General features: G+C 45.0%; 1 protein-coding gene across 1 annotated transcript in view; it reads right to left on the reverse strand.

Annotated features, from left to right (window-relative positions):
- Nucleotides 1–24210, reverse strand: part of LOC135214904 (zinc finger protein 235-like) — a 118972-nt gene that overhangs the window by 53075 nt on the left and 41687 nt on the right. Inside the window, exons 7-10 of the mRNA XM_064249357.1 lie at nt 21177–21293; nt 4285–4427; nt 1591–1729; nt 1268–1420 (exon numbers count right to left, since the gene is read on the reverse strand). Coding sequence (XP_064105427.1) covers nt 1268–1420; nt 1591–1729; nt 4285–4427; nt 21177–21293 — 552 coding nt within the window. The remainder of the gene's footprint in view (nt 1–1267; nt 1421–1590; nt 1730–4284; nt 4428–21176; nt 21294–24210) is intronic.

Below are 24210 nucleotides of genomic sequence, written 5' to 3' on the forward strand. Positions count from 1 at the left end.
CTAAAACTAATTCATCATATAAGAAATATGCCCTAAAATTTCCAATATACAATCAAATGAATAGAACTATACTCTTGATTTATGTTACCTAAAATTTGCATTTATGGGGAGCACCAATGCTTTAAGGCCCCATTATGAAGTAAATGACTTTCTACCTAATGATAGAAGTTATTTTCCCTTCTAATTTTTTGTTACCCACTTATTCTACAGATAGATAATACTAAAACACAAATCTTGTTTCAGTCTTCAGGAAACAACAAAAGAGCAATAATTTTGGGCTAAAAAATGATAAAAAAATCAGTAATATCTGGTTTCCTGCAGCCAGTTGTTCCTATATCATTGTAAGCCATTTTCTCTATGATGTTAATGCTTGAGAAAATGGAATATTTTAATGGTGAACAATTATTTTTGAATAAATATTTTTTACATTCATTTTCCATGCTGACAATCTCGTTTACAGTGCCTTAAAAGCAACGAATAAGTTGTCCCTGAACCAATCTAAAATTTTCTTTTAGGAATAATGTTTCAAGATATGTTGATTTACACATAAAACTGTCCAAAATACTGTATATCTCAAACTTCATTCAATATAGGATCATTCAAAGACTTGCGTTTTTTTAATCTGTTGTTCACAGTGCCATACAAGCGATGAACAAAATTGTCCATGAACCAATCAACCATTCTTTTTTAACAATAGCATTTCTAGATGTGTTTATTTATGCTTAAACAGTCCAAAACAGTGAAAAACTTACTTGATCCTATCCTGAATTATTCATACAGATATTTTTTACACTTTTTTTTTCTTTTTCACAATTTGTGGTTCACAATGTCATATAAGCAATTAATAAAATTATCAGTAAAGCAATCTAAAATTTTTTGTTTAGCATTATCATTTCAGGCTATGTTTATTTAGACATAAAACAGTAGAAAACTGTTAATAACTAAAATTCATTAATTCCTCGAAATTCAGTGGTTATCACGCTTCCTTAAGGGTTGAATATATGATAACTCATCCCAGATTGGGCAAACTGAATGTTAGCCAGTTAAGAAAAATAGTTAGATCAATGGAAACAGGATGACATGTACAAGCACATATGAAAAAATTACATGAAAATTTTTTCCTGTTCAATGCCTCCAAATTGAAGGCATGCAATGTTGATGCTCACCATGTAATGTTGATTGCTAGTCACACGCGGGTATCTGTCCATTAAGAGCTAAAATGCAATGAGAATAATATAAGCTTTATAATAGGGCATATGGTACTTACTTTACAAACATATTCACGAACATCTGAATGAATTTTCTGGTGAATAATAAGCTTTTGTTCAGCATCGGTTTTGTAGGTAAGACATATTCCACAGGTAAGAAGATCAACATCTATGCTATGTACTTTCCACAGATGCATCTGGCACACTCCCCACTGAAATGAAAAAACAAAGCAATTTTTCACAACATGTGAAATAGTCAAATAAGCAACTATAGCTAATCCCTCTCCTTTTATTGAAAATTTTCATTTCAAAAGCAAGCAATACTCAAAATTAATTTTCCAATCTCACATTACTCCCAAATGAAGTTATGAATTATACTAACCTTCAAAAACCTTCCTGAGCATTCACAACAGAAAAACAGCTTCTCTTCACTTCTTTCCCCAGGTTCACCATGACATTTTTCATGTATCCTCACATTCTCCTCAGAACTGAATCGAAATCTACAGTGGTCAACTGAACACCTGTATAATTGATAATCATTGTAAATGTCTAGAATATTCTTTTGGCAAATGTGTCAAGGACTTTTCTTTATGGATTGTTGATAATCACGTTAAAACTCAAGGATTTCAATAAAATAGCATCAATAAAGGGATTTTGACGTAGGAAAAATCTATTTCTGGGCGAGGAAGCCGTGTCACCCAGTGAAATATGTCTGCTTTAGCACTATTTCTAGTAAAATATTGCTATAATACCAGAGAACTGCTAAATTGGACATGTCAGAAGCTTCTGACTCGCTCACCTATATAAAAGGTGTCGGTATAAAACTGGGGCGAGTGTTAAACACTACCACAGCAACCCCTCCAATTAGCCTTTTCCTCATCAAAAGACCCTAAATACGGGGAGCTATTTTACTAGAAATAGTGCTAAAGCAGACATATTTCACGGGAGCGACACGGCTGAGCCCAGAAAAAAAATTTAAGATGGAAAACACTTGGGACCTTGAGAGTGAAAAATTGAAAGAAAATAATTTTAACCAAGGATATAATGCACTTACCATGAAAGCATTAAAATTACTGTATAACAAATATTTCAATAAAATTTCAGCACCTACATATCCTAGGAAAGAAACCCAATACAGTGGCCCCCTTTTTTATGTGGGAATAGGTTCCACAGCTTACTATAGAAATGCAAAAGTCCCCACTAAAAATGCTTATAGCTGCCAAATACCTCGTACCCTTTAAACTAAATGCTTCTAACTGCCCATTTTAAATTTCACTGCTTAATTTGATAACTCAAACAAAAATATACCTTGAATTATCACACTAAAGCAATTTAATATTTCAAACAAAAATACATCCCAAACCATCATTCCAAAACACCCAAAGACCTTACATTACAGTAGTAATCTCCTATTACTGCTACTCTTACGTAGGCTATATGTATACACCCCTAACATGCTCATAACTCCATATTTTTAAGAGTTCATCGCCAAAATTGACAGTCCAAACAAAAATATACCGCAAACAATCATCCCAGTACACGCTAATATCATTTTAAAGTCATACTGCAAAATTAAGTACCAGCCTTAAAGTTACTCTTAAGTATCCCCTATCATTCAGACATGCCCGTTTTCTTTAGCCTATGGCATTGTTCTGCGCATACTATAATGTATTGGGCGTACATTTTACAAATACGTAGTACGTATTGATATTTTTCCTGTGCTGTATGATTTCGAGATTATATTTAATGTACAGGTACATATTTTAGGATCGTACTATTGCATAGAGCATGTCTAAAATATGTGGTTAGTTTAGAATGAATGGGACACGACCTCCAAAGAGAATGCCAAGTTTGTATGTCATGTTAGTATTTTCGTCATTACGTACAAATACATTTTTGATAAAAAAAATTATTTATACTACTGTAAGTTCTTGTTTTATGTTGTCTCTCTCTCTCTCTCTCTCTCTCTCTCTCTCTCTCTCTCTCTCTCTCTCTCTCTCTCTCTCTCTCTCTCTCTCTATGAAATACAAGTTATTGTATCAAACTTTTATATAAATTAAAAATAATAATTCCATATCCTTTTAATGAAAATATGTACCAATTTCTGTACCATAAACAAAACAAAACACGAAAGAGGTATTGGTGCCATATTTTTTGCTTTGTCTGATTTATTGTACCATGTTACATTACAAGTTTACTTGACTATGATTATCACACATAACAGTACACAAGAGACTATTTTATCACTGTTGACGTTTCATCTCTAATCATCTTAAAAATATTTAAAAAACAAAATTTTATGTAAGGAACACTTCACATTATGCTTTCATCCCAGCCAGTTAAGTGCCTGTGAAGTCTCATCCCCAGTTGTTCTCTCTCTCTCTCTCTCTCTCTCTCTCTCTCTCTCTCTCTCTCTCTCTCTCTCTCTCTCTCTCTCTATGAGATAAGAGAAAGAATGATTTTTTAAGCAGGTATGTTTATTTTTGTACAGTATAGTTTTATAGATAAACGTGATGTTACTTAGTCATTAATTTTTTCCATATTTTCCATATTACGTACTAATTACAAGTTTTTGTATTTCAATAAATGCAGGCTGGAAAATACGTAATTAGCAAATATTTCAGATACTGTACAGTATGCTCTATTATCCAAAAACACGTTACACTTCAGTAATAGTATGTATATCATATACATCTTTACCATTAAAAGAGAGAGAGAGAAAGAGAGGTGTTTATGTTCCCTGGTAAGAAGTGTTATGATTTTGTGGGATTTTAATTTAGCGTTTTACTATTCATATTTTGCTGTTTAATATTAATATTCAAAATTTAGTAAATAATTTTTATTATAAATGTATTTAGTCATGAAAATAAAGTGAAAATAGTACAGTATTTAGTGAACATTGCTCTATAAAAAAATTTGCGAATTAGTGAAATCCCCCCCTCCTCCCCGACAAGTGAATAATGTGTTCTACAAAAAACGCAAAATGAAATGTAGAAATGTGAAACGTATAAAAATGGGGGCACTGTATCCACTATTTCAACAAAACATTTTGAAAAAAATGTTGAATGAAACTTACTTGAGGACCTTTTCCTTATTACTTTGCAAGTAGTACTGGTTTTTTGGGGGTTTCTGTTTTTGAAGCCAGTATTGTTCATCTAGATTCTTAGGAGTTTTTATGCGACGTTTCTGATTCTCATTTTTTTCATCTTCAGTATCCTCCTAAAATATGATAGTCTACTCAATGCAATTATAGAGAGACATGGCTAAAAATCAAATAAAATAGCACATAACAAATTTAAAGTTAACAGACTATTTGTGAATAAGACAAAATTACATTTTTATAGTAAAAAAAGTTTTATATATACAGGCAGTCCCCGATTATTGGGGGTCTCAGTTATTGGCGATCAGGGTTTTATGGGGCCAGTCTAGAGCCAAAAATCGTCAATTTTTGGCAACAAAATGCAAGCACCTAAGTGGCATACTAATTGGTTGGTCTTGGCCTGCCACCTCAGTGGGCGCGAGTTTGATTCTCAGCCATTCCATTGAGGGGTCAGAGATGTGTATTTCTGGTGATAGAAGTTCATTCTTGACATGGTTCAGAAGTCACGTAAAGCCGTTGGTCCTGTTGCTGAATAACCACTGGTTCCATGCAACGTAAAAACACCATACAAACAAACAAGCAACAAAATGCACCCTTTTCTGATTACCGGTGTTATTAAAGGGATTTTGACAAAGGAAAAATCTATTTCTGGGCAGTGACCTGTGTCGCCTAGTGAAACCCACCCTCTATCTTCCACACCCTAACTGGCCCAAGCTTGGGTGCTATCTACAGGAATGATAAACAAGACGCTAGTTGTAGCAGTAGCGGGCAGTAGATGGCCTGGAACGGCTCCTCTGTAGACGAGGGATATTGAGAAAGGAAGAGACTAAATGGCAGGGGACCTCTGATAGTGGTTTCACACGCCTCAGTTTCCATACCGACATCCTTAAATAAGGGTGAGCGAGCCAGGAAACTCTGGCATAACCATATAGCTTTTTTCTCTTGTATATTTAGCAATATTTATACCTTAGAAATGAGTGCTATAGGAACTATTTCACTGGGTGACACAGGTCACTGCCCAGAAATAGATTTTTCCTTTGTCAAAATCCCTTTTCTGGGCCTAACCTGTGTCGCTCCGTGAAATAGTAACAGAGAATTGGCCCCACCAGCTTGGAAATCTAGAGTAAACCAGTTACTGGAAGGAAAAATAAAATTATATAATTACTTCTAAGGTACTTTTTAATGAAAGTTTCTTAATTCTACAAGTTCAATAAAGTTCCTTAATTCTACTGAGATTTTAATAATATCTTTAAATCTACAGTCCTTATCTAAATAATTAGGGTTGTATCACCCAAATGTGATAGGATTAGATCAATCCCACACCCCAATACAGGAAATTTATATACACATATATATATACAATTAGACATCCATATGTACAATCAAGAGTGATTATAAGTGCAGTCCAGGTGAAATCAAGGTCAATTTGTGCAACCCGGTAAACAACCAAAGCAAAGGTCAAGAATGCTAGCGAGGCAGGTAGGAGAGAAAGAACTAAGGATAGATATAGGCTATTAAGACTAGTTATTAACTATGCTAGGCAGTGTAAGGGGAAACTATGTTCCCTGCTGCCACTGCCGGGAATTTAAGGGCCTCTTAAGGATTTTAGGTAGTGGCATTTAAATACTGTCGGCGACTTCCAACCTGTATATGAGGAATTGATTGCGGATTGGCTTGTTTAATAAAATAGAGAATTTGTTGTCTGATTCCTTTTAGGGAGATGGTCCCACCATTCCCCCTAATGAATAAAGGGCCTGAGGATTTCTTGGCAGTTCTGTTTAGATAAGCTCTTAGTGTGTTTACTGCGAAAGTGGGACAATCTTCCATGAGGACCACCTATTTTGTGGATCCTCGTTTTTAGCCAAGAATTGACAATCTGGCCAAATCAGTACTTCTCCAGATGAGAGGAATTCAATGTGATTTGGTTCTCTGGAAAGGGCCGACAGTTCAGATATTCTGGCTCCTGATGCCAGACTTACTAAAAATAACGTTTTCCTGAGAAGGGTTATATAAGAACATGATTCGTTAAGTGTCTGAAGCTAGCTTAAGTACATCGTTTAAAAACCAGGAGACCATCTGAGGTCTATTTACTGGTCTAAGTCTAGTACAAGCTTTGGGGATAGAAGAAAACTACGAATCTGTCAGATCAATATTAAGTCCAAATTGAAATATGACATTGTTATGATACAATAAAGTTCATACATACTTACCTGGCAGATATATACATAGCTATAGACTCCGTCGTTCCCGACAGAATTTCAAATTTCGCGGCACTCGCTACAGGTAGGTCAGGTGATCTACCGCCCTGCTCTGGGTGGCAGGACTAGGAACTATTCCCGTTTTCTAATCAGATTCTCTCTTCCACCTGTCTCCTGCGGGAGGAGGCTGGGTGGGTCTTCAATTGTATATATCTGCCAGGTAAGTATGTATGAAACTTTATTGTATCATAACAATGTCATTTTCATACATTCAACTTACCTGTCAGATATATACATAGCTGATTGACACCCTTTGGTGGAGGGCAAGAGACAGCTAACCAACTGACTAGACAGGTAAACAACATATGTTGTAGGTATAAATAAACCTTAGTTCCTACCTTTTTAGATGGAAGACTTCGTGGCTACTGCCCAGGAGTCTGCTTCATCTCAAGAGCCTTAGCGAGATAGTGATCTGTGGCCAAGAGTTCTTGTGGATCTGTCGATGGGGTCTCTTCCACTTACTCGACAGAATCCTAACTGGCGTTTGTCAATGGGAGCACATCCGCTTATATGACAACACGCACTTATTTAAGGAGCACACAACCAATCCCGATCACCCGATCCTAACCCGTGTTAGTTCTAAGATTGCCTAGAGTTATCCCCAAACTCTTAGCAAACAACCACAAACTCGAAACTCATACATACAAAAATAACAAAATTTTTGTACCCCTCTAATAGTCAGATGTCACTCGATTTTCAAATGAAGAGAAGTGAAGGCCCCCATACACCGAAAACCCGAGAACACATCCGACAAGAGGGTTACGTACATAATTTAAGGATTGGTGCTTTCTCCTTTACCCAGAACCGTCTGTGCTGACACAAACGGACCTAAAGAAAAACATTTATCATACGTAACTCGTACGTCTTTTAAATAATGGGATGCAAACACAGAGTTGCATCTCCAATAAGTTGCGTCCAAAATGCTTTCTTTAGTGACATATTTCTTTGGAACGCCACAGAGGTTGCGATTGCTCTAACTTCGTGGGCTCTCACTCTTAAAAGATTAAAAGAATCATCTGAACAATTCTTATGAGCTTCTGTGATAACACTTCTAACAAAGAAGGCTAATGCGTTTTTGGACATTGCTCTCTTGGGGTCTTTCACGAGCACCAAAAGACCTTTATGCGAACCCCCCAACTGCTTTCTTCTGTCCAGATAAAATTTTAGAGCTCTAACTGGGCAAAGGGATCTTTCTGCCTCTCTGCCCACCAAACTAGAAAGTCCTTTCACTTCGAAGCTCCTGGGCCAGGGATTCGAAGGGTTTTCATTTTTTGGCCAGAAAAAGGGACTGAAATGAACAAATTGCAGAGTCTCCTTTGAAGCCAACTCTTGATTCAAGGGCGTGCAACTCACTGATTCTTTTTGCCGTTGCAAGAGATATCAGAAACAAAACATTTCTAGTGATGTTACGAAACGAAGCAGTGTGAAGTGGTTCGAATTCATCTGATGATAGAAATTTAAGAACCACATCTAAGTTCCAGCTTGGAACCTTAGGTTCAAGTGATTTAGATGTTTCGAAGGAACGAATGAGGTCGTGCAAATCCTTATCATTCGTTAGATCTAATCCTCTGTTTCTAAAGACTGCTGAAAGCATACTCCTGTACCCCTTAATAGTCGGTACCGAGAGATGCGACTTTTGTCTAAAGAAACAGAAGGAAATCTGCAATTCCGGTCACAGAGGTACTGAAGAGGACAGCTTCTTCGACCTACACCAGTTTCTGAAAACTTCCACTTCGATTGGTACACTCGCCTAGTAGATGATCTGCGTGCTCTAGCAATTGCGTTTGCTGCCTGGCGAGAAAACCCTCTCGCTCTGACAAGTCTTTCGATAGTCGAAAGGCAGTCAGAGCAAGAGCGGGTAGATTTTGATGGTACCTCTCGAAGTGGGGTTGTTTGAGCAGATCTATTCTGTTTGGAAGAGATCTGGGGAAGTCCACTGTCCATTCCATCACCTCTGTGAACCAAATTTGAGCTGGCCAATACGGAGCAATCAGAGTCATCTTGGTTCCTTCGGATGCCACGAATTTTCTGATACACTACTTCCCCCAGTATCTTGAACGGGGAAAAGCGTAAATGTCTATCCCTGACCAGTCCAGGAGAAAGGCGTCTGTTGCATAAGCCCGGGGATCCTCCACCAGGGCACAAAATGTTTCTATCCTTTTGGAGAGGAATGTGGCGAAAAGATCTATTTGAGGCTTCCCCCAAAGGAGCCAAAGGCTCTGACAGACTTCTGAGTGGAGTGTCCATTCTGTGGGAAGGACCTGGAACCTCCTGCTCAATCTGTCCGCTCTCACATTCCTCTCCCCTTGGACAAACCTTGTTAGAAGAACTACCTTCCTTTGGTTCGCCCAAATCAGTAGATCTCTTGCCAGCTCGTACAGAGCAAAAAGAGTGCGTCCCTCCTTGCTTCTTGACATAAGCCAGAGCTGTCGTATTGTCTGAATTTATCTGCACGACTTTGCCTCTGACCAAGTGTTCGAAGCTCTTTAGCGCCAGGTGAATTGCTAAGAGCTCCTTGCAATTTATGTGCCATGACACCTGTTCTGCCGACCAGGTGCCTGACACTTCTTTGGATCCCAATGTTGCACCCCAGCCCGCCTCCGAGGCGTCTGAAAACAATGTCAGGCTTGGGTTCCGTACTTGCAGGGACACTCCTTTGTTTTCCTTTAATGGAATCAGCCACCACTTCAAATGATGTTTTATTTCTTCCGAGATTGGAAACGTGTCCGAGAGCTGACCTGTCTTCCAACTCCAACTTCTTCTTAGGAAGAACTGAAGCGGTCGAAAAGATGTAATCTTCCTAGGAGAAGAAAAAAAACTGTTCGAGCGAGGAAAGGGTTCCCAGAAGGCTCAGCCATTCCTCGCTGAAGTGCGCTCCTTCCCTAGAAAAGGTTCGATAACTGTGGCACAGCCTTTCTTTAATCTCTCTTGAGATGGAAAAACTCGAAAACCCCGAGAATCCATCTGAATCCCCAGATAAACCACGTTCTGGCTGGGGATCATCTGAGACTTCTCGAGGTTCACGATCAATCCCAAAGATTTTGTCAATTCCAGTGTTATTAACAGGTCCTCCAAACACTGCTTTTGAGACCTGGCTCTGATGAGCCAGTCGTCCAGGTACAGGGAGACATTTATCCCTTTCAAATGTAAGTGCCTTGCTACATTTTTCATCACGTCTGTGAAGACTTGAGGAGCCGTGGACAGGCCGAAACACAGGGCCCTGAACTGATAAATTCTTCCTTCGAACATAAATCGAAGGTACTTCCTCGACGAATGGTGGATCGGGATGTGGAAGTATGCGTCCTGAAGGTCTAGGGACACCATCCAATCCCATTGTCGCAGTGCATGCAAGGACGGTGAGGCAGACGTTTCCATGCCTGAAACTTCTGTTTTGTTCGACGAATTTGTTCAGCGCATTACGTCCAGTACCGGTCTCCATCCCCCCGAGGCTTTTGTTACAAGAAACAAGCGATTGTAAAACCCCCGCGGGGAGTTGCAATCCAGCACAAGCTCTATTGCTCTTTTGTCCCACATCTGTTCCACCATCTGACGAAGAGTATCCCTCAGAACAGGGTCCCTGTATCTGGCGGACAATTCTCGGAGATGTTGTCAAGGGAGGCATGTCCTTGAATGGGATGCGATACCCCTTCTTGATAATCGACATCGTCCAAGTGTTCGCTCCTATGTCTTCCCAGGCTTTCGCAAAATAATGTAGCCTGGCTCCTACGGGTGTCTGGAGGACAGAATTCTCACTTCTCTTCTTAAAGGGACGGAAGGAAGACCTGCCCCTCTTATCGGTTGACTTCCTTCTGGCGATCGATCTAGTTGGAAGACCTCCTCGAAAGGGCTGTTGCTGAGCTGGGCGAGCCACTTTCTTTTCCTCACTAGCCACAGGCCTATTCTTCCTTGAGGATTGTCCCAGGGAATCCTGGGTGGCCTTTTCAGTTAGAGAATGCGCAATATCCTTCACCAACTGCGAGGGAAAAAGGTGTTCAGAGAGAGGCGCAAACAATAAGGCGGCTCTCTGCGAAGGAGAGACAGCCTTCGTGAGGAAAGCACTGTGAACCGCCCTCTTCTTTAAAACTCCTGCACCCAAAGAGGGAGCATACCTCAGCCGATCCATCCTGAACAGCCTTATCAATGCAGGCGAGGATGCTATTTTAGGGTTTCTGGGTCGAGTTGTTCTTTTTCCTGAGATTTCTTGGCCAGAACCCCAAGAGACCAATCTAAGAAGTTAAAAACTTCTAAAGTGTGAAAAGTCCCTTGATAAGGTGGTCCGTTTCCGCAAAGCCCCCATGTTACCTTCGCTGCATTCAAGGCGTGCCTTTCTCGACGAATCCACCAAACTCGAGAAGTCTGATTCAGCTGAAACAGGCAGAGACAATCCCATCTTCTCTCCCCGTTTCGTACCAATGCCTCTCCTCCCTGTAAGTTTAGGGGGAGGCATAACAAAGACCGGTTACCAAGAAAAACCTTCCTAACTCCTTCTTCTTCTTGAACCAGGAGTCAAGAGATTGTAGAGCCTCCTCATAGATATAGCAGGCTTCATTTTAAGGAAAGAGGAAGACTTGTGTGTTTTCGTGCTCGAAAACAGAGAGCGTGGAGAAGGGGGAGCAGCTGGCGTCAAAGAGTCTCCATATTCCTCCAATAGAAGGGACGAAAGAACTTTATAATTCGAAGATCCTTCCTTCATTTCGTCCTCCGAGGCATCTTCTGGGTTGATAGGCTCGGAAGGAGAAGGCTCCCTTCTTTCTTCTGATTCTTCTCTTACTCTCTTACGAGTGTCAGGCTCTTCATACGAGGAATGCGCCTGGTGTACAGCAGGAGTACCTCGCCTGGGAGGAGTAACGTGTTTGGAATAACTCCTGGCGCTTGGCCAGGCGCAGAGCGCCTCGAATACTCCTGGCTTCTAGTAGGCGCATTTTGTTCAGAATACTCCTGGCGCGTGGTAGGAGTATTAAGTCCAGAATACTCCTGGCGCCTGGGAGGAGTATAAGCATCGGAATACTCCTGGCGCCTGGGAGGAGTATTAAGTCCAGAGTACTCCTGGCGCCTGGTAGGAGTATAAGCTTCGGAATACTCCTGGCGCCTGGGAGGAGTATTCAGTTCAGAATACTCCTGGCGCCTGGGAGGAGTATCTAGGCCCGACGACTCCTGGCGTCTGGTAGGAGCACGTCGTTCCAAATACTCCTGATCCTTATCATGCGTCTGATGTTTAGTAGGAGTATTGATTCCGGTAGGCGCTTTCCGTCTCACAAGCGCTCTACTCCTAACAGGATCTTCCTCTTCAGCTAACTCTTGGCGCTTGATTGAAGATCTTGAATGTTGTACTGGCTCGTTGCGCCTACTCGGAGCCTGGCTTCTGGTTGGCGCCCTACTCTTGACAGGAGTAACTTCCTTTCTTACTTCTCTCCTGTCTAGCGCACCGCTCCCCCCAGAGATGGCCGCCTGTGCGACAACTCCCCTGAAGGATGCGTCACGCCCGACAGGAGATAGGTATTTAGATCTTTTAATAGGAAGCCTATCATCCTTCTTACGAGTAGGCTCCTTATAACGAGTTCCTACTAACAAGGCTAATTGCTCTTGCATATTCTTCAAAATTTTCCTGGTTGAGGAATCTTCCGAATTAGGAGAGGGAGATCTGGAAGGCGCTCTAGGATCCCTTCCAGACCCAGAGTCTGAATGTATTCTCGCCTTCTTTATTACCGAAGGCGCTCCTCCTTCCGAGAAGCGCTCGGGACTCGAATTGAGCTCATGCTCTCTCATACTCCTCTTCAAAGGACGGGAAAGATTCGACTCCTTCCATCCTCTTCTCGGAGAAGGCGAACTAGACGACGAAAAGCACTCTCGAAGGACGCTTTTCCTATAGCGGTCCTTGGCAGTCGATACAATCGATTCTGCCGAAGGGACGCCTGATCGTTGGGGATTCTCCACAACCCCCGTACGGCTTTCGACTTTCCTTCTCCTCCGGGCCAGGGAGCTTGGAAGAGGTCTAGGCCTGGGAGCGTCGCAGAGACGACCAGACGCCCCCTCCACTACACTGGGGACACTAACATCACTAACGAAACCACATTCACTTTCCTTACCTTCCAATGCTGCGACTTTTTCCTGCATTTTCTGAAGGGAAGCTCTAAGTTCTGCTATTTCCGAAGCAGAACTAGAGGGATTAGCAATTTGTGAACGGGCTGAAACAGAATGGTCATGATTATCATAGGAAGAAGCTACAGAGCTAGATAGTAAATCATGAGAGGCAGACATTCTGCGGGTCTTTATAAGCCGCCTTCCTCTTTCTATCTTTCTCTAACTTCTTCAAGTAAGAAGTTAGATTCTTCCACTCTTGTGCACTCAGTTTCTCACACTCGTTACACGTATTCTCAATCGAACATTCAACCATTCTACACCCCCTACAAATAGTGTGAGGATCTACCGAAGCTTTCGGAATCCTCACCTTACAGCCCTCATTCACACACACTCTGAAACTAACACTAGAATCAGACATATTCACAAATTCCAAACACCAAGTCCAAAAAACAGTCCACGATAGCGAATGCCAAACAACGATCCAAGTACGTCACCAAATATCAGCGAGAGATGATCAAAAGCTTTGCGAAAAACGAATTCTAGTCAGGAGGAAGTAACAACAATGTTGATACAGCCGGCGACAGAGAGAATCTGATTAGAAAACGGGAATAGTTCCTAGTCCTGCCACCCAGAGCAGGGCGGTAGATCACCTGACCTACCTGTAGCGAGTGCCGCGAAATTTGAAATTCTGTCGGGAACGACGGAGTCTATAGCTATGTATATATCTGCCAGGTAAGTTGAATGTATGAAAATTTTCTTTAATGCAGATTTGGTTGTAGTAATAGTACTAGCTGCTAGGCCTTTTTCGAGCAGGGTTCTGAAAAAGGTAATTGCCAGATTCGTAGTCATGGTTTGTACCTTTGCATCCTTCAAAAACGTGGCTAGCTTCTTCACTGCTGAATTGTATTGACGCAGTGTGGATTCTCGTTTGTCTGATTCCAGGAACAGGATGTTTTGAGGATCAATGTTGGCATCTTTTAGCGCCGCAAACTTCATGAAGTCCATAAAGTTAGGGCTTTCTGAATACCTGAGGAAGCGGACACAGTCCGCGTTTGTACCAACTGTGTCAGTCTGGGATTGGGGATCCACCAGGGCCGGAGTCCCAATTCCACTAGTAGTGGGAACCAATTGCTCTTGGGCCAGTTGGGAGCTACTAGTGCAACCTGTCCTTTGAAAGATCTGAGTTTGTTCAGAACTTTCAGTAGTAGGTTTATCGGGGGGAATAGATAAATTTTCTTCCAAGTATTCCAGTCTATTGCCATAGCGTCCATGGCATATGCCAGAGGGTCCAGATTGGGAGCCACATAACATGTCAGTTTGTAGTTTGATTCTGTGGCAAAAAGGTCTACTTGAAGTCCTGGCACCTGTTGGCAGATCCATTTGAATGATTTTCCGTCTAGGGACCATTCTGATTCCAGCGGAGTTGTCCTTGACAATGCGTCTGCCACTACATTCCTTACTCCCGCTAGGTGAGTGGCTGACAGGTGCCATTGGTTCCTTGCCGCTAAGGCAAATATTGCTATCATTACGTGATTTATATGGCTTGATTTGGAGCCTCCTCTGTTTATGCAGTGAACTACCACCGCACTGTCTAGTACTAATTTGATATGGATTTTCTTTGCTGGCAAGAGTTTCTTCAGGGTTAGAAACACTGCCATGGCCTCCAGTACATTGATATGCAGCTGGCGGAACGTTACTGACCAAGTCCCTTGTACTTTTTTGTACTGGGAGTATCCCCCCCAGCCACTTAGGGAGGCATCCGTGTGAACTACCAGGGCTGGGGGGAGGAAACTGTAATGGAATTGATTTTGCCAGGCTCTTGACTTCTGTCCAGGGACGGAGTCTCTTCCGTAGGATCGGCGGAATCCGGGATACTTTGTCTCGAGATTTCCTGTTTGCTCTGGATCGCCAAACCCGGTTTATTTCCTTTAGTTTGGCTTTCAATAGCATGTCCGTAACTGATGCAAATTGGAGTGAACCTAGAATCCTTTCTTGGTTCCGCCGGGACGTGTGTTTGCCCTTGAGGAATTGTCTTGTAGCCCTTGCTATTTCTCTGCGTTTCGCTGGCGGAATTGATAAGTTGTATGTGTTTAGGTCCCATTGTATCCCCAACCACTGAAAGCGTGGTGCCAGAGTCAGCCGGGATTTGTTTCTGTTTATCTGGAATCCCAGGTATTCCAGAAAACTTATCACTTTGGCTGTTGCTTTGCGGCATTCTTCGGCGTCCGGGGCCCAGGTGAGCCAATCGTCTAGATAGGCTACTAGCATTATCCCTTGGGTCCTCAATTCTTGGACCACTGTTTCCGCTATCTTTGTAAATATTCTGGGTGCTATGTTGAGCCCGAATGGCATTACTTTGAAGGCATAGGCCTTCTTTCCTAGTCTGAAGCCTAGGAAGGGGCAGAAGTGTCTTGCTACTGGGACATGATAGTAGGCATCTGTAAGATCTACCAAGTCCGCCGTTGGTTTCTGGTAAAATCTGGTTGATGGAGGAGGCCCTTCTTTCCAACTCCATCCCAAACCTTTTGCTACAATACTGTGGGCACAAGTGCTGAACCTCCAACGGTTCCGGAAGAGGTACAGCCTCCCTTCTACCTGGGGAGCCTCACTGGTTAGCAGATGGGCGACTTCCCCGGCCTCCCCGGAAGCTTTTGCTCGGCGCCAGAAGCTCTTCCGCCATCCCTGTGCCGGAAAGCTCCTCTAGCTCGGCTACCTCTGGCGAACCTATTGTACCCTTGAAAGACCCCTTGGGTTTCAAAGGTAGCATTGAAGGCTGGGGAGGTAGAGAAAGAGGTTGAGCTTTTGGGCTGCTGAGTGGGTTGACTCAGTAGCACAAATTGCTGTTGCGGTTGTGCTTTCGAGGTGGAGGGCTGGTTCATCTGGGCCACCGGGACAGCTTGGACCACCGCTTGAGGCTGAGTGGTCTGGAAGGGCTGGAACTTCCTTGTCCGCTTCTTGCCCCTAGAATGCGTGCCAGAGGACTCAAACTTTCTCTTTGTGATGAGTCCCCAGCGTATCCTCAGGCTCTGGTTCACTCTGGCTGCCTCCCCGAGAACCTCGTTAACGACGGACTCAAGGAATAGCTTCGATCCCCAGATCGAGGATTTGATGAGCTTATTGGGCTCATGCCGGATGGAAGTGTCCGACAAGACGCGCTTCCTGCAGTTCCGTCTGACCACTGCAAAGTCATAAAGATCACACTGTACAGTGTGAAGGTATGACTTTGTTAGAATCTTGAACAGTGGCTCATCCGCATAAACCAAGGACGTCATCTCTGTCATGGTGGTGGAGTTGAGGGACCTGCTCGCGTCATTCTCAGCTTTGACTAAGGTGTCAAGGAGTCTAGGTAGCCGCTCACTAAACTGTGTTGTAGCACAGTCTGGGCCAAGCTTACCCAACAAGAAAGTTGCAGGAGCGTCAACCCAACACTCCATGCCTCCGGGGAGCAGAAGGGAAGGTAAATCTGTCTCCCGGAGTTGCGGCACAGGCTTATCTTCAGTGGCCGCTTGTAGCGTTAGCTCAGCCACTTTGGAGAGGCATGGGGTAGGAGTGTTATCACTCACTACGAACATTGTAAAGGGGCTTTTGTGGGGTGTCAACTTTGTGTTGACACACTCCCATTCTGTCAAGTTCCGGACCCAGGCTTGTTGGGCCTAGTCCCTAGGGAAGATGATGGTCTCCTTCGGGACCTTATCTTCCCTCATCATTGCCTCTTCCGTTAACCGCGCATAGCCCATGAAGGGGAACTGGTGATCCTGTGGGTAGAACTCAAAGTCGTCCAACCGCCGGGTTCCACATCCTTCTATTGTAAGCATACCCTCCGAGAATGGGGCGTATGCTGCTGGCTCCAAGGGTTATTGTTCTTAAATGGGGGCAGCTTTGAGGAGTCCGGCATTGACAGGGGTTGTCTAGCCTGCCCGGACTGAGGTTGTCCCGCCGCCAGGTTTTCCTGGATACCCGACACTAGGGTCTCCTGGTTCATCATCCTCTCCGTCAGGGACTGGATGGATTGTCCCGACGCCTCAAGACTGGAGGACAGTTGAGACATAATCTCTTGGAACTTGGTTTGTACCAAGTTCCCCATCTCCTCCATCATTATAGAGGAGAAAGCCGCCGGGTCAAAGCTAGGTTCCTGGGGCCTAGCTTTTGTAACTCGATCTCGACCCCTGTTGAGGGAGAGTAGCTTTTGCCGAGTCCGCCATGGGTTTGGAAGCCGATGGCGTACTGGCGCGGCTAGTCTTAGTTTTTGGCTTTGGCAAGGACTTCTTAATAGCCGTTAAGGTGCTAGTACTTTTCACCTTATGGGTCACCGAGCCCGACTTAGGTCTAACAGACTGGGGCTTTCCAGTGAATCCCTGGAAAGAAGAAGAATTGGAAGATTGAGATGGGCTAAAGGACAAGCCTTTAGCCCCCTTAGCCAAGCCTATAGCCCCTAGTACCTGCCTCAAAAACATTCTTACCTGTGCCCTGGTTGTCAACAACCATGAGCTCGTGGTCAAAGTTCATGGCCACCACGTCTCCCAACACTTCCTCGCCGAAACCCTCTGTGTCTTCCGGCAGAGCCGTGGTCTCTGCCCGGATCCTGGCAATGATAGGGGCCGCCACCTCTGCCTCTACAGCTGCCGACCTCTTCGCTCCGGGGTAGATGAGTGAGGCCATCTCCTCGGACAGCATGTAGGGCTGCTTGGCCTTGACATTTCTGCCAAAGCCACTGACACAGGCCTTCAGGGTTGTCAGAGCTGCATCCTTGACGGCTTGAGGGTTCTATAAGAGATAGTTATCTCAATCACTAACCTAGATACTACTTCTTTAGTCTAACATGTATCAATATGATTGTTAACCAATATAATTCTCAATGTATCATTCTGAGAGTGGTACGTATCGACTCAGAAGTGAGATCACTCACAAGCCCGTAGCAAATCTCGCACCCTTCCGGGTGCCACACCAACAGGGATCCCACCAGGACCGCACACCCGGCATGAGATCGGCAGACCTCATGCCCGCATGGCTCTTGCAGTACGTCCGTACACGCCGTCTCCAAGCAACGCACCATCTGTAAATTGACTGATACATGAGTATCACTATTTGGACCCACTGGAGATGTATCCGGTGGGGCATGCATCGTAACTCTACTGTCACCGGAGTTGACTCCGGTGGAGAGCGTGTCTAATATTAGGATGTTATAAATACTTGTATCTCACCAGCTCCAGGGCCCAGTTCTTGTTCTTGTCATAAAATCAAGGTTTAGGCCTGGTACAAACAGAGCAGGGGAAGGATGAACCTGGCCTGACTCCGCTGGCACCAGAGACACGTACTCCGTCCCCACCTGAGTGCGGTATGGAGTAAAAAACCAAGAAGATTGAAACCAGGCGAAGGAGCTAGTGATAAAAACGTGGTACTTCGGTTCTGAATACCCGGCGGAGTAGGAATGTCCGCCGTAGTAAACGAACCCGAAGAATAGTACGATAAATTTATCTTACTTAAGTTATTAAAAATACTAATACCTATACATGTGCGTAAGTAAACTGCTCTATTTGTTGTGCAACATTCCTAGCGCAGTATACCCTTTCACCTAGCTATCTTCTATCTCCGGGTCCGACTACATGAGAGCAGATCAGGGAAATCGGTAACCCTTAGCCTGTATCTGATCGAATAAGGGATCGTAGCTATTCGCATAGCCGATGCCTTCTGGTCGGAGTCCCGGTCCTGCCGGGGCGGGAGGATAGGTATGGTGAAGCAGGACTGCGGATAGGGGAACACGATATAGTGACACGTGGAGCACACCGTCCCGACGAGCCAGGTGGCCAGTCAAGGCTCGCCAGGGTGGGCATCCCCCAGTACCACCCACACTGAGCATGACGCGGAGGACCTACCCCCCGACTGTACTCCCTACCCTCCTCCCCTTATGCGAGAGCTCGGGTCGGCTACGTGGAGTAGCGTGAGGCGAGCCGCGTTCCCCACCGAGGTGGGGGCAGGGGGAGGGAGGTCGACTAGAGGGGTGGCCCACACGTGATCAGTTGGAGCCACTACCGACCAGGTGGGCAACCACGCGGTCGACTTGGCCCAACTGAACAGGAGCAGGAGGCCCATAGACCTACTATAACATGCAATACGTGCAAAATAACACATATTTCAATATCACTAGGATAAAATGAAATACAACTCGTCCTGACGCGGGGGAAAGGGAGAGGGAGATATAATGAGTCCTCTCGAGCGGCTGCCTAACCTTTGCAAATCGTAACAATCTGATGAGGTTGTTCAGGAAGGCTCTGAGCAGCTAGCCTAACCCGCCAAATTGGCTTTTATAACCGAACTGGCTAGGAAGACCAGGGTAGCTCACGGACCGTCATGTAGGTTACGGTAAGGGCCGAAGCCCTCCCGCGTATGACAAGAAGTCTCTTATTTAAGAGGCTAATATACTAAGTAAAATACAGCATCCACCCAATTCATTGGATGGAAGACAACATAAAAGATGTATAACAGGAATCCCAGACCTAGGCTACCTTCCGAGAGCATGCGGCTCGGCTCGGTAGGCTAGTATCCCCCCCGTCAGGAATAAATATATATATATATATATATATATATATATATATATATATATATATTACCAACAGAAGAACTGCTAATCTGTCCAAAAAAGGCGACTCCAATTAATATGGGAGACCAATTGGGTGCCAATATGAGGGTAAATATACGCGGGTAGCGATGCGCGAAATGTCTGACCTGGGAGCGGCGTCATGCCGGCTCCCGCTCATTACCAATATAAACATATATATAATGATCATCACTACCCTAAACCATGAATACATATTAGTGCAGTACTCAACTTGGATGCAGCAGTTTCCTGACGTTCAACCATCTTCTAAATCAAGGGAAATTCGCACGAAAACACAGCGAAAGATACAACACGTGTAAGCGTTACCAGTGCTATCTACAGGAATGATAAACAAGACGCTAGTTGTAGCAGTAGCGGGCAGTAGATGGCCTGGAACGGCTCCTCTGTAGACGAGGGATATTGAGAAAGGAAAAGACTAAATGGCAGGGGACCTCTCTGATAGTGGTCTCACACGCCCCAGTTTCCATACCGACACCCTTAAATAAGGGTGAGCGAGCCAGGAAACTCTGGCATAACCATATAGCTTTTTTCTCTTGTATATTTAGCAATATTTATACCTTAGAAATGAGTGCTATAGGAACTATTTCACGGAGCGACACAGGTTAGGCCCAGAAATACAGTGTTGGCCCCAATACTTAACTAACAGAGGTGCCATCAACCAGTTATCTGCGCCAAAATCAGGCTATTGGCGCTGATAAGTGCCAAAAATCACCGTGGGCAAACCCCACCTCACTTGGACCTTCGGTATGTCTTCTCCCAGGTGCATTGATTGGGGAGAAGGAGAGTGACCTTTGTCTAAGAGCGCCAATGGGATGAGAAGCCACCTCCTCCACTAACACATCACTTGACACTTTGCCATCAGACACTTTATCACAAGAAACTCAATTTTATCCATAAGGACATGAAGAGATGCCCCTATCTCAATCACTGTACTTACAACTAAATTAATCTTCTTATCAAACTTAGAATTAATCTTGACTCAAGACCGGCAATGGCATCAGGGTCAGAAGCAAGGGAGCTGAGCACAGGAGTATGTGGAGGAATAGAAGGAGGACTGAGGATAGGAGAGAGACAATGTCCAAGGGTAGAAGGAAGAGCCAGACAGGAGTCTGTCTTAGGCTAGGAGAAGAATCTTTACTCAAAGAGGCCCTACTTACAGCACAAGCGGCCACCTTCCTAACCTTATTCTTCTCAAGTTTATTATGATGAGACTCGAGCATCTTCCATCTGCTATCATCCCAATCCTTGCATTCAGAACACTTAACCTCCCTCGAACATACCTGTCCCCTACACTCGAACATATGTCCCCCTACACTTAGTGCACATGGTATGTGCATCGTAGCAAAGCTTAGTCTAGTCTAGTCTAGTCATATGGTCCTTGCTACGATAGTGAAGAATGAAAGTACTAGAATCAGACACAGCCAAACTAAAAGGAAAATAAGCTAATTGTAAAAACAAACCTAAATAGAACAACCAGCAAATCAGGAAACCAGGAGGGCAGAGATCGACATGTTGTCAGTTGTGCGGCATAAAATAGAATGTCACTGTACGGCTCCTGTTGCTTCCATGTACCTGTTGCTGTGGACAGGGCCTGTCACCCACCCCCTGTTGGCAACAGTCGCATTACCGTGAATACTGAATTTAGGATGCCGTTTATTGTTAGTTTAGTAATTACCTGGTAAGTTATTTGTATGAAATGTTAATTTCCAAAAGTGGATATCTTTGATACTTCAAAAAATAATCAGAAAAACCTAGCTTAAGAGCATAAGGGTAGACTACTTAATTTGAGTTTAGATGAAAATAATAAATACAGCATTTGAACAAACTAATTTTCAACATTTGCCTACCACTGATCAAAAACAAATTTATACAAGATTGTTTAAATTATAAGATACTGAAACATCTCCCTGTACCTGTACTGATAAGCGAGATTCTCGGTGACCAAAGAGCAACCCAGGCTGGGTAGGAAGACTAGTGACACCTTTACTTTTCTTTTTTCTGGTCCCTTTCCTCACTTCAGCTGGATGCTCCTAAAAGTAACAAAATATGACAATTTGTCCAAAATTGCATTTTTCCTAACTATACAAACCTGAGGTCCTTTTACAATAGGAAGGTACTAGCGGCAGCTGGATAGGTCGTAAGCTTTCGAACAAGGGGTGGTTCGGTAGTTAACTGCTTGTCCGAGGCAGGCGCCGCGCGCGACTGGGAGGTAAACAAATCACTTTTGCTTTTGGTCCAAGCAAAAACTGCAGAGTGAGGGGTGGCATGAGGTGGGGCTATGTGTAAAAGGACCTCAGGTTTGTATAGTTAGGAAAAATGCAATTTTGGACAAATTGTCATTTGTTCCGACACGGCATACAAACCTTCGGTCCTTTTACAATAGGAAGACTCACTTCTTGGTGGGTGGAATCTGAGTCTTTTGTGAACAGACTGGTGTTCGCCCAACCTTGGAAGCCTCCCTGGTCGTAAGAGCGAGGGAGGGATCCAAGCCTCTGTCCGATTGATCGGGGTGTGCACCGCAGGATCAATGGTCAGACCTCTGGACCGAGTACTAAGAGAGAGGCAAGCGTATCTCTTCGTACCAGCAATGTAAGAACTTGTTCCTGTACAGGAGCAAAGATAAAGTCATGGTTTTGACTCTTGTAGGCATCCACTTCCCCCCCTTGTAGAAGGAAGTGGTGGATATTCTGCTCCTATCCCTAGTGAAAGGGATAGGATGGGGCTCTGTCATATAGCTCACCGGCATCTCGTCCTTATCCAGCAGGGTAATGAACCCGTATCCTCCTACCACAGGTAGAGGGGTAGAAAAAGATAGAAAGAGAAGCCAGTCACTTTCTCATTCACTATCTATTCATACAGTCACACCAGGACTCGATGCTGTTCAAGCCTGCTAGGGTCTGGGTTAGCTAGACGACGTGTTGAGCAGCACCCACGGGTCCTAAGGAAACCGATCCAAGGACCTATGGGCAATATCCAAGAGGTATAAGGAAGGTGCCGGTAGTCTGGTTGTACCAGACCCCTGCCTTCCATACCTGCGCCACGGAGAAGTTCTTACGAAACGCCAACGACGGGCCAATACTTCTGACTTCGTGAGCTCTCGGACGGGACGTACGGATGTCGTCACTACCATCAGCCTCATACGCCCTCCTGAAGACCTCACGCAGCCAGGACGAAAGAGTGTTCTTGATACTTCTTTCTTGGTGACCCCGTGCTAAAGAAGAGGCGTCGACACTCAGGCCCGAGGTGTCGAGTTCTCTTCAGATAGCGCCGTAGCGCTCCTCCCAGGACAAAGCAGCATCTCATCCACATCATTATCTGCATGAAGTTCCCGTACTCTCTTCGCCGATGCCAGGTCCAGCAAGAAGAGGGTCTTGAGTTCCCTGGGTTGGCAAGACCTTTGGAGGCTGCTCTTAAGCAAGGAGATCTCGAACGAGTTCGAGATGTCCAATCCCGTCAGTTTCAGGACGAGCGTCAAGGCGGCTCTGTATCCTTTGACTGTGGGAACTTAGAGGAGCTTCCTCGGCGAAGAAAAACGAGGAAAACCGCTACCTGCTGAAGAGTGGCTCTGAGAGAGATAGGCCCCGTCTACGACACCAACCACAGAAGACGGCCGACTTCCCCTGGTACACAGCTGCAGAGGACTGACGGACGTTTCCAGCCATCTCTGTTGCTGCGCTACGAAAAAAGCTTCTCGTTCGCAAGAGATGGTGGATAACAGCCAGCCGTGAAGACGTTAGGGACTGGACTGCTCGGTGGGGGTATCCGCTCGACGTGTGGCTGGGGGGCGAGAATGGTTGTGCCAATGGGGAATTTCTCTCGGTTCTCTTGCGAGAAGAGCCAGCAGGTCCGGATACCAAATGGCCTGTGGCCATTTGGGAGCCATCAGGATCATCCTGAGATTCGGGATGACCAGTGCTCGACTGATCACCGTGCGAATCAGGCTGAACGGGAAGGAAACATAGGCGAAGAGGTCGTCCCACGGGTGTTGAAGAGCGTCCTCTGCAGCTGCCCATGGATCCGGCACGGCCGAGAAGAACACCTGGAGCTTCCTGTTGTGCCGGATGCGAACAGATCCTCGACTGGTCGCCGCCACAGGTCGAAGAGACTTTCCGCCACGTCCTGGTGTAGAGACCATTCGGTCCCTATCACCTGATCCCGACGGCTGAGCGTGTCTGCTACTACCTTCCTTCCCTGGAATGTAGCGTGCCGACAGCTCTATTGAGTGCGCCTCGGCCCACTCGTGCACCTGCCGAGTCAACTGATACAACGGGAGAGACACTAGGCCCCCCCTGTTTGTTGACGTAAGCCACCACCGTGGTGTTGACGTACATCAACACCACTGAGTGTTCCCCATCAAGAGCGGTGTCCTGGGAAACTCTTGGAGAGCGAGGAACGCTGCCTTGAGTTTCAGTACATTGATGTGAAGGTGCTTGTCGTTCTCGTACCACACTCCTGAAGTCCGCAACTCTTCCAGGTGTGCGCCCCATCCCATCGTCGATGCGTCTGAGAGCAGCTGCAATGTCCCGGGGGGAGAGTGCGCAGAGGCACTCCTCTTAAGGGGTTCCTGTCGTCCAGTCACCCGGCTAGGTCCTGCCTCACCTCCTGTGTCCGTGACAATGGAAAGCTTGGGGAAATCCGTCGCCTGTGACCAACTCTCCTTCAGTCTCCCTGAAGAGACGCAGGTGAAGACGCCCGTTAGGGACTGGCTTCCCGAGTGACGACAGGTGTCGATCACGACTTGCCATCGCTGAGCTACCTGTTCCTGCCGAGACAGGAACTGGTTGGCTGCCTCCCTGAATCTGCTGATCCACGAGTCTGCGGGGAAGACTCGCCCTGCTGCACCGTGTCGATCCGCATCACCCAGGTACTTCATCCTCTGCTTGTGCTCGCGAGATCGGACTTTTCGAAGTTTCAGAACGATCCCCAGATCGCGACAGAACTCGAGCA

This window comes from Macrobrachium nipponense, chromosome 46 (genome assembly GCF_015104395.2).
Source record: "Macrobrachium nipponense isolate FS-2020 chromosome 46, ASM1510439v2, whole genome shotgun sequence".
Classification (NCBI taxonomy): domain Eukaryota; kingdom Metazoa; phylum Arthropoda; class Malacostraca; order Decapoda; family Palaemonidae; genus Macrobrachium; species Macrobrachium nipponense.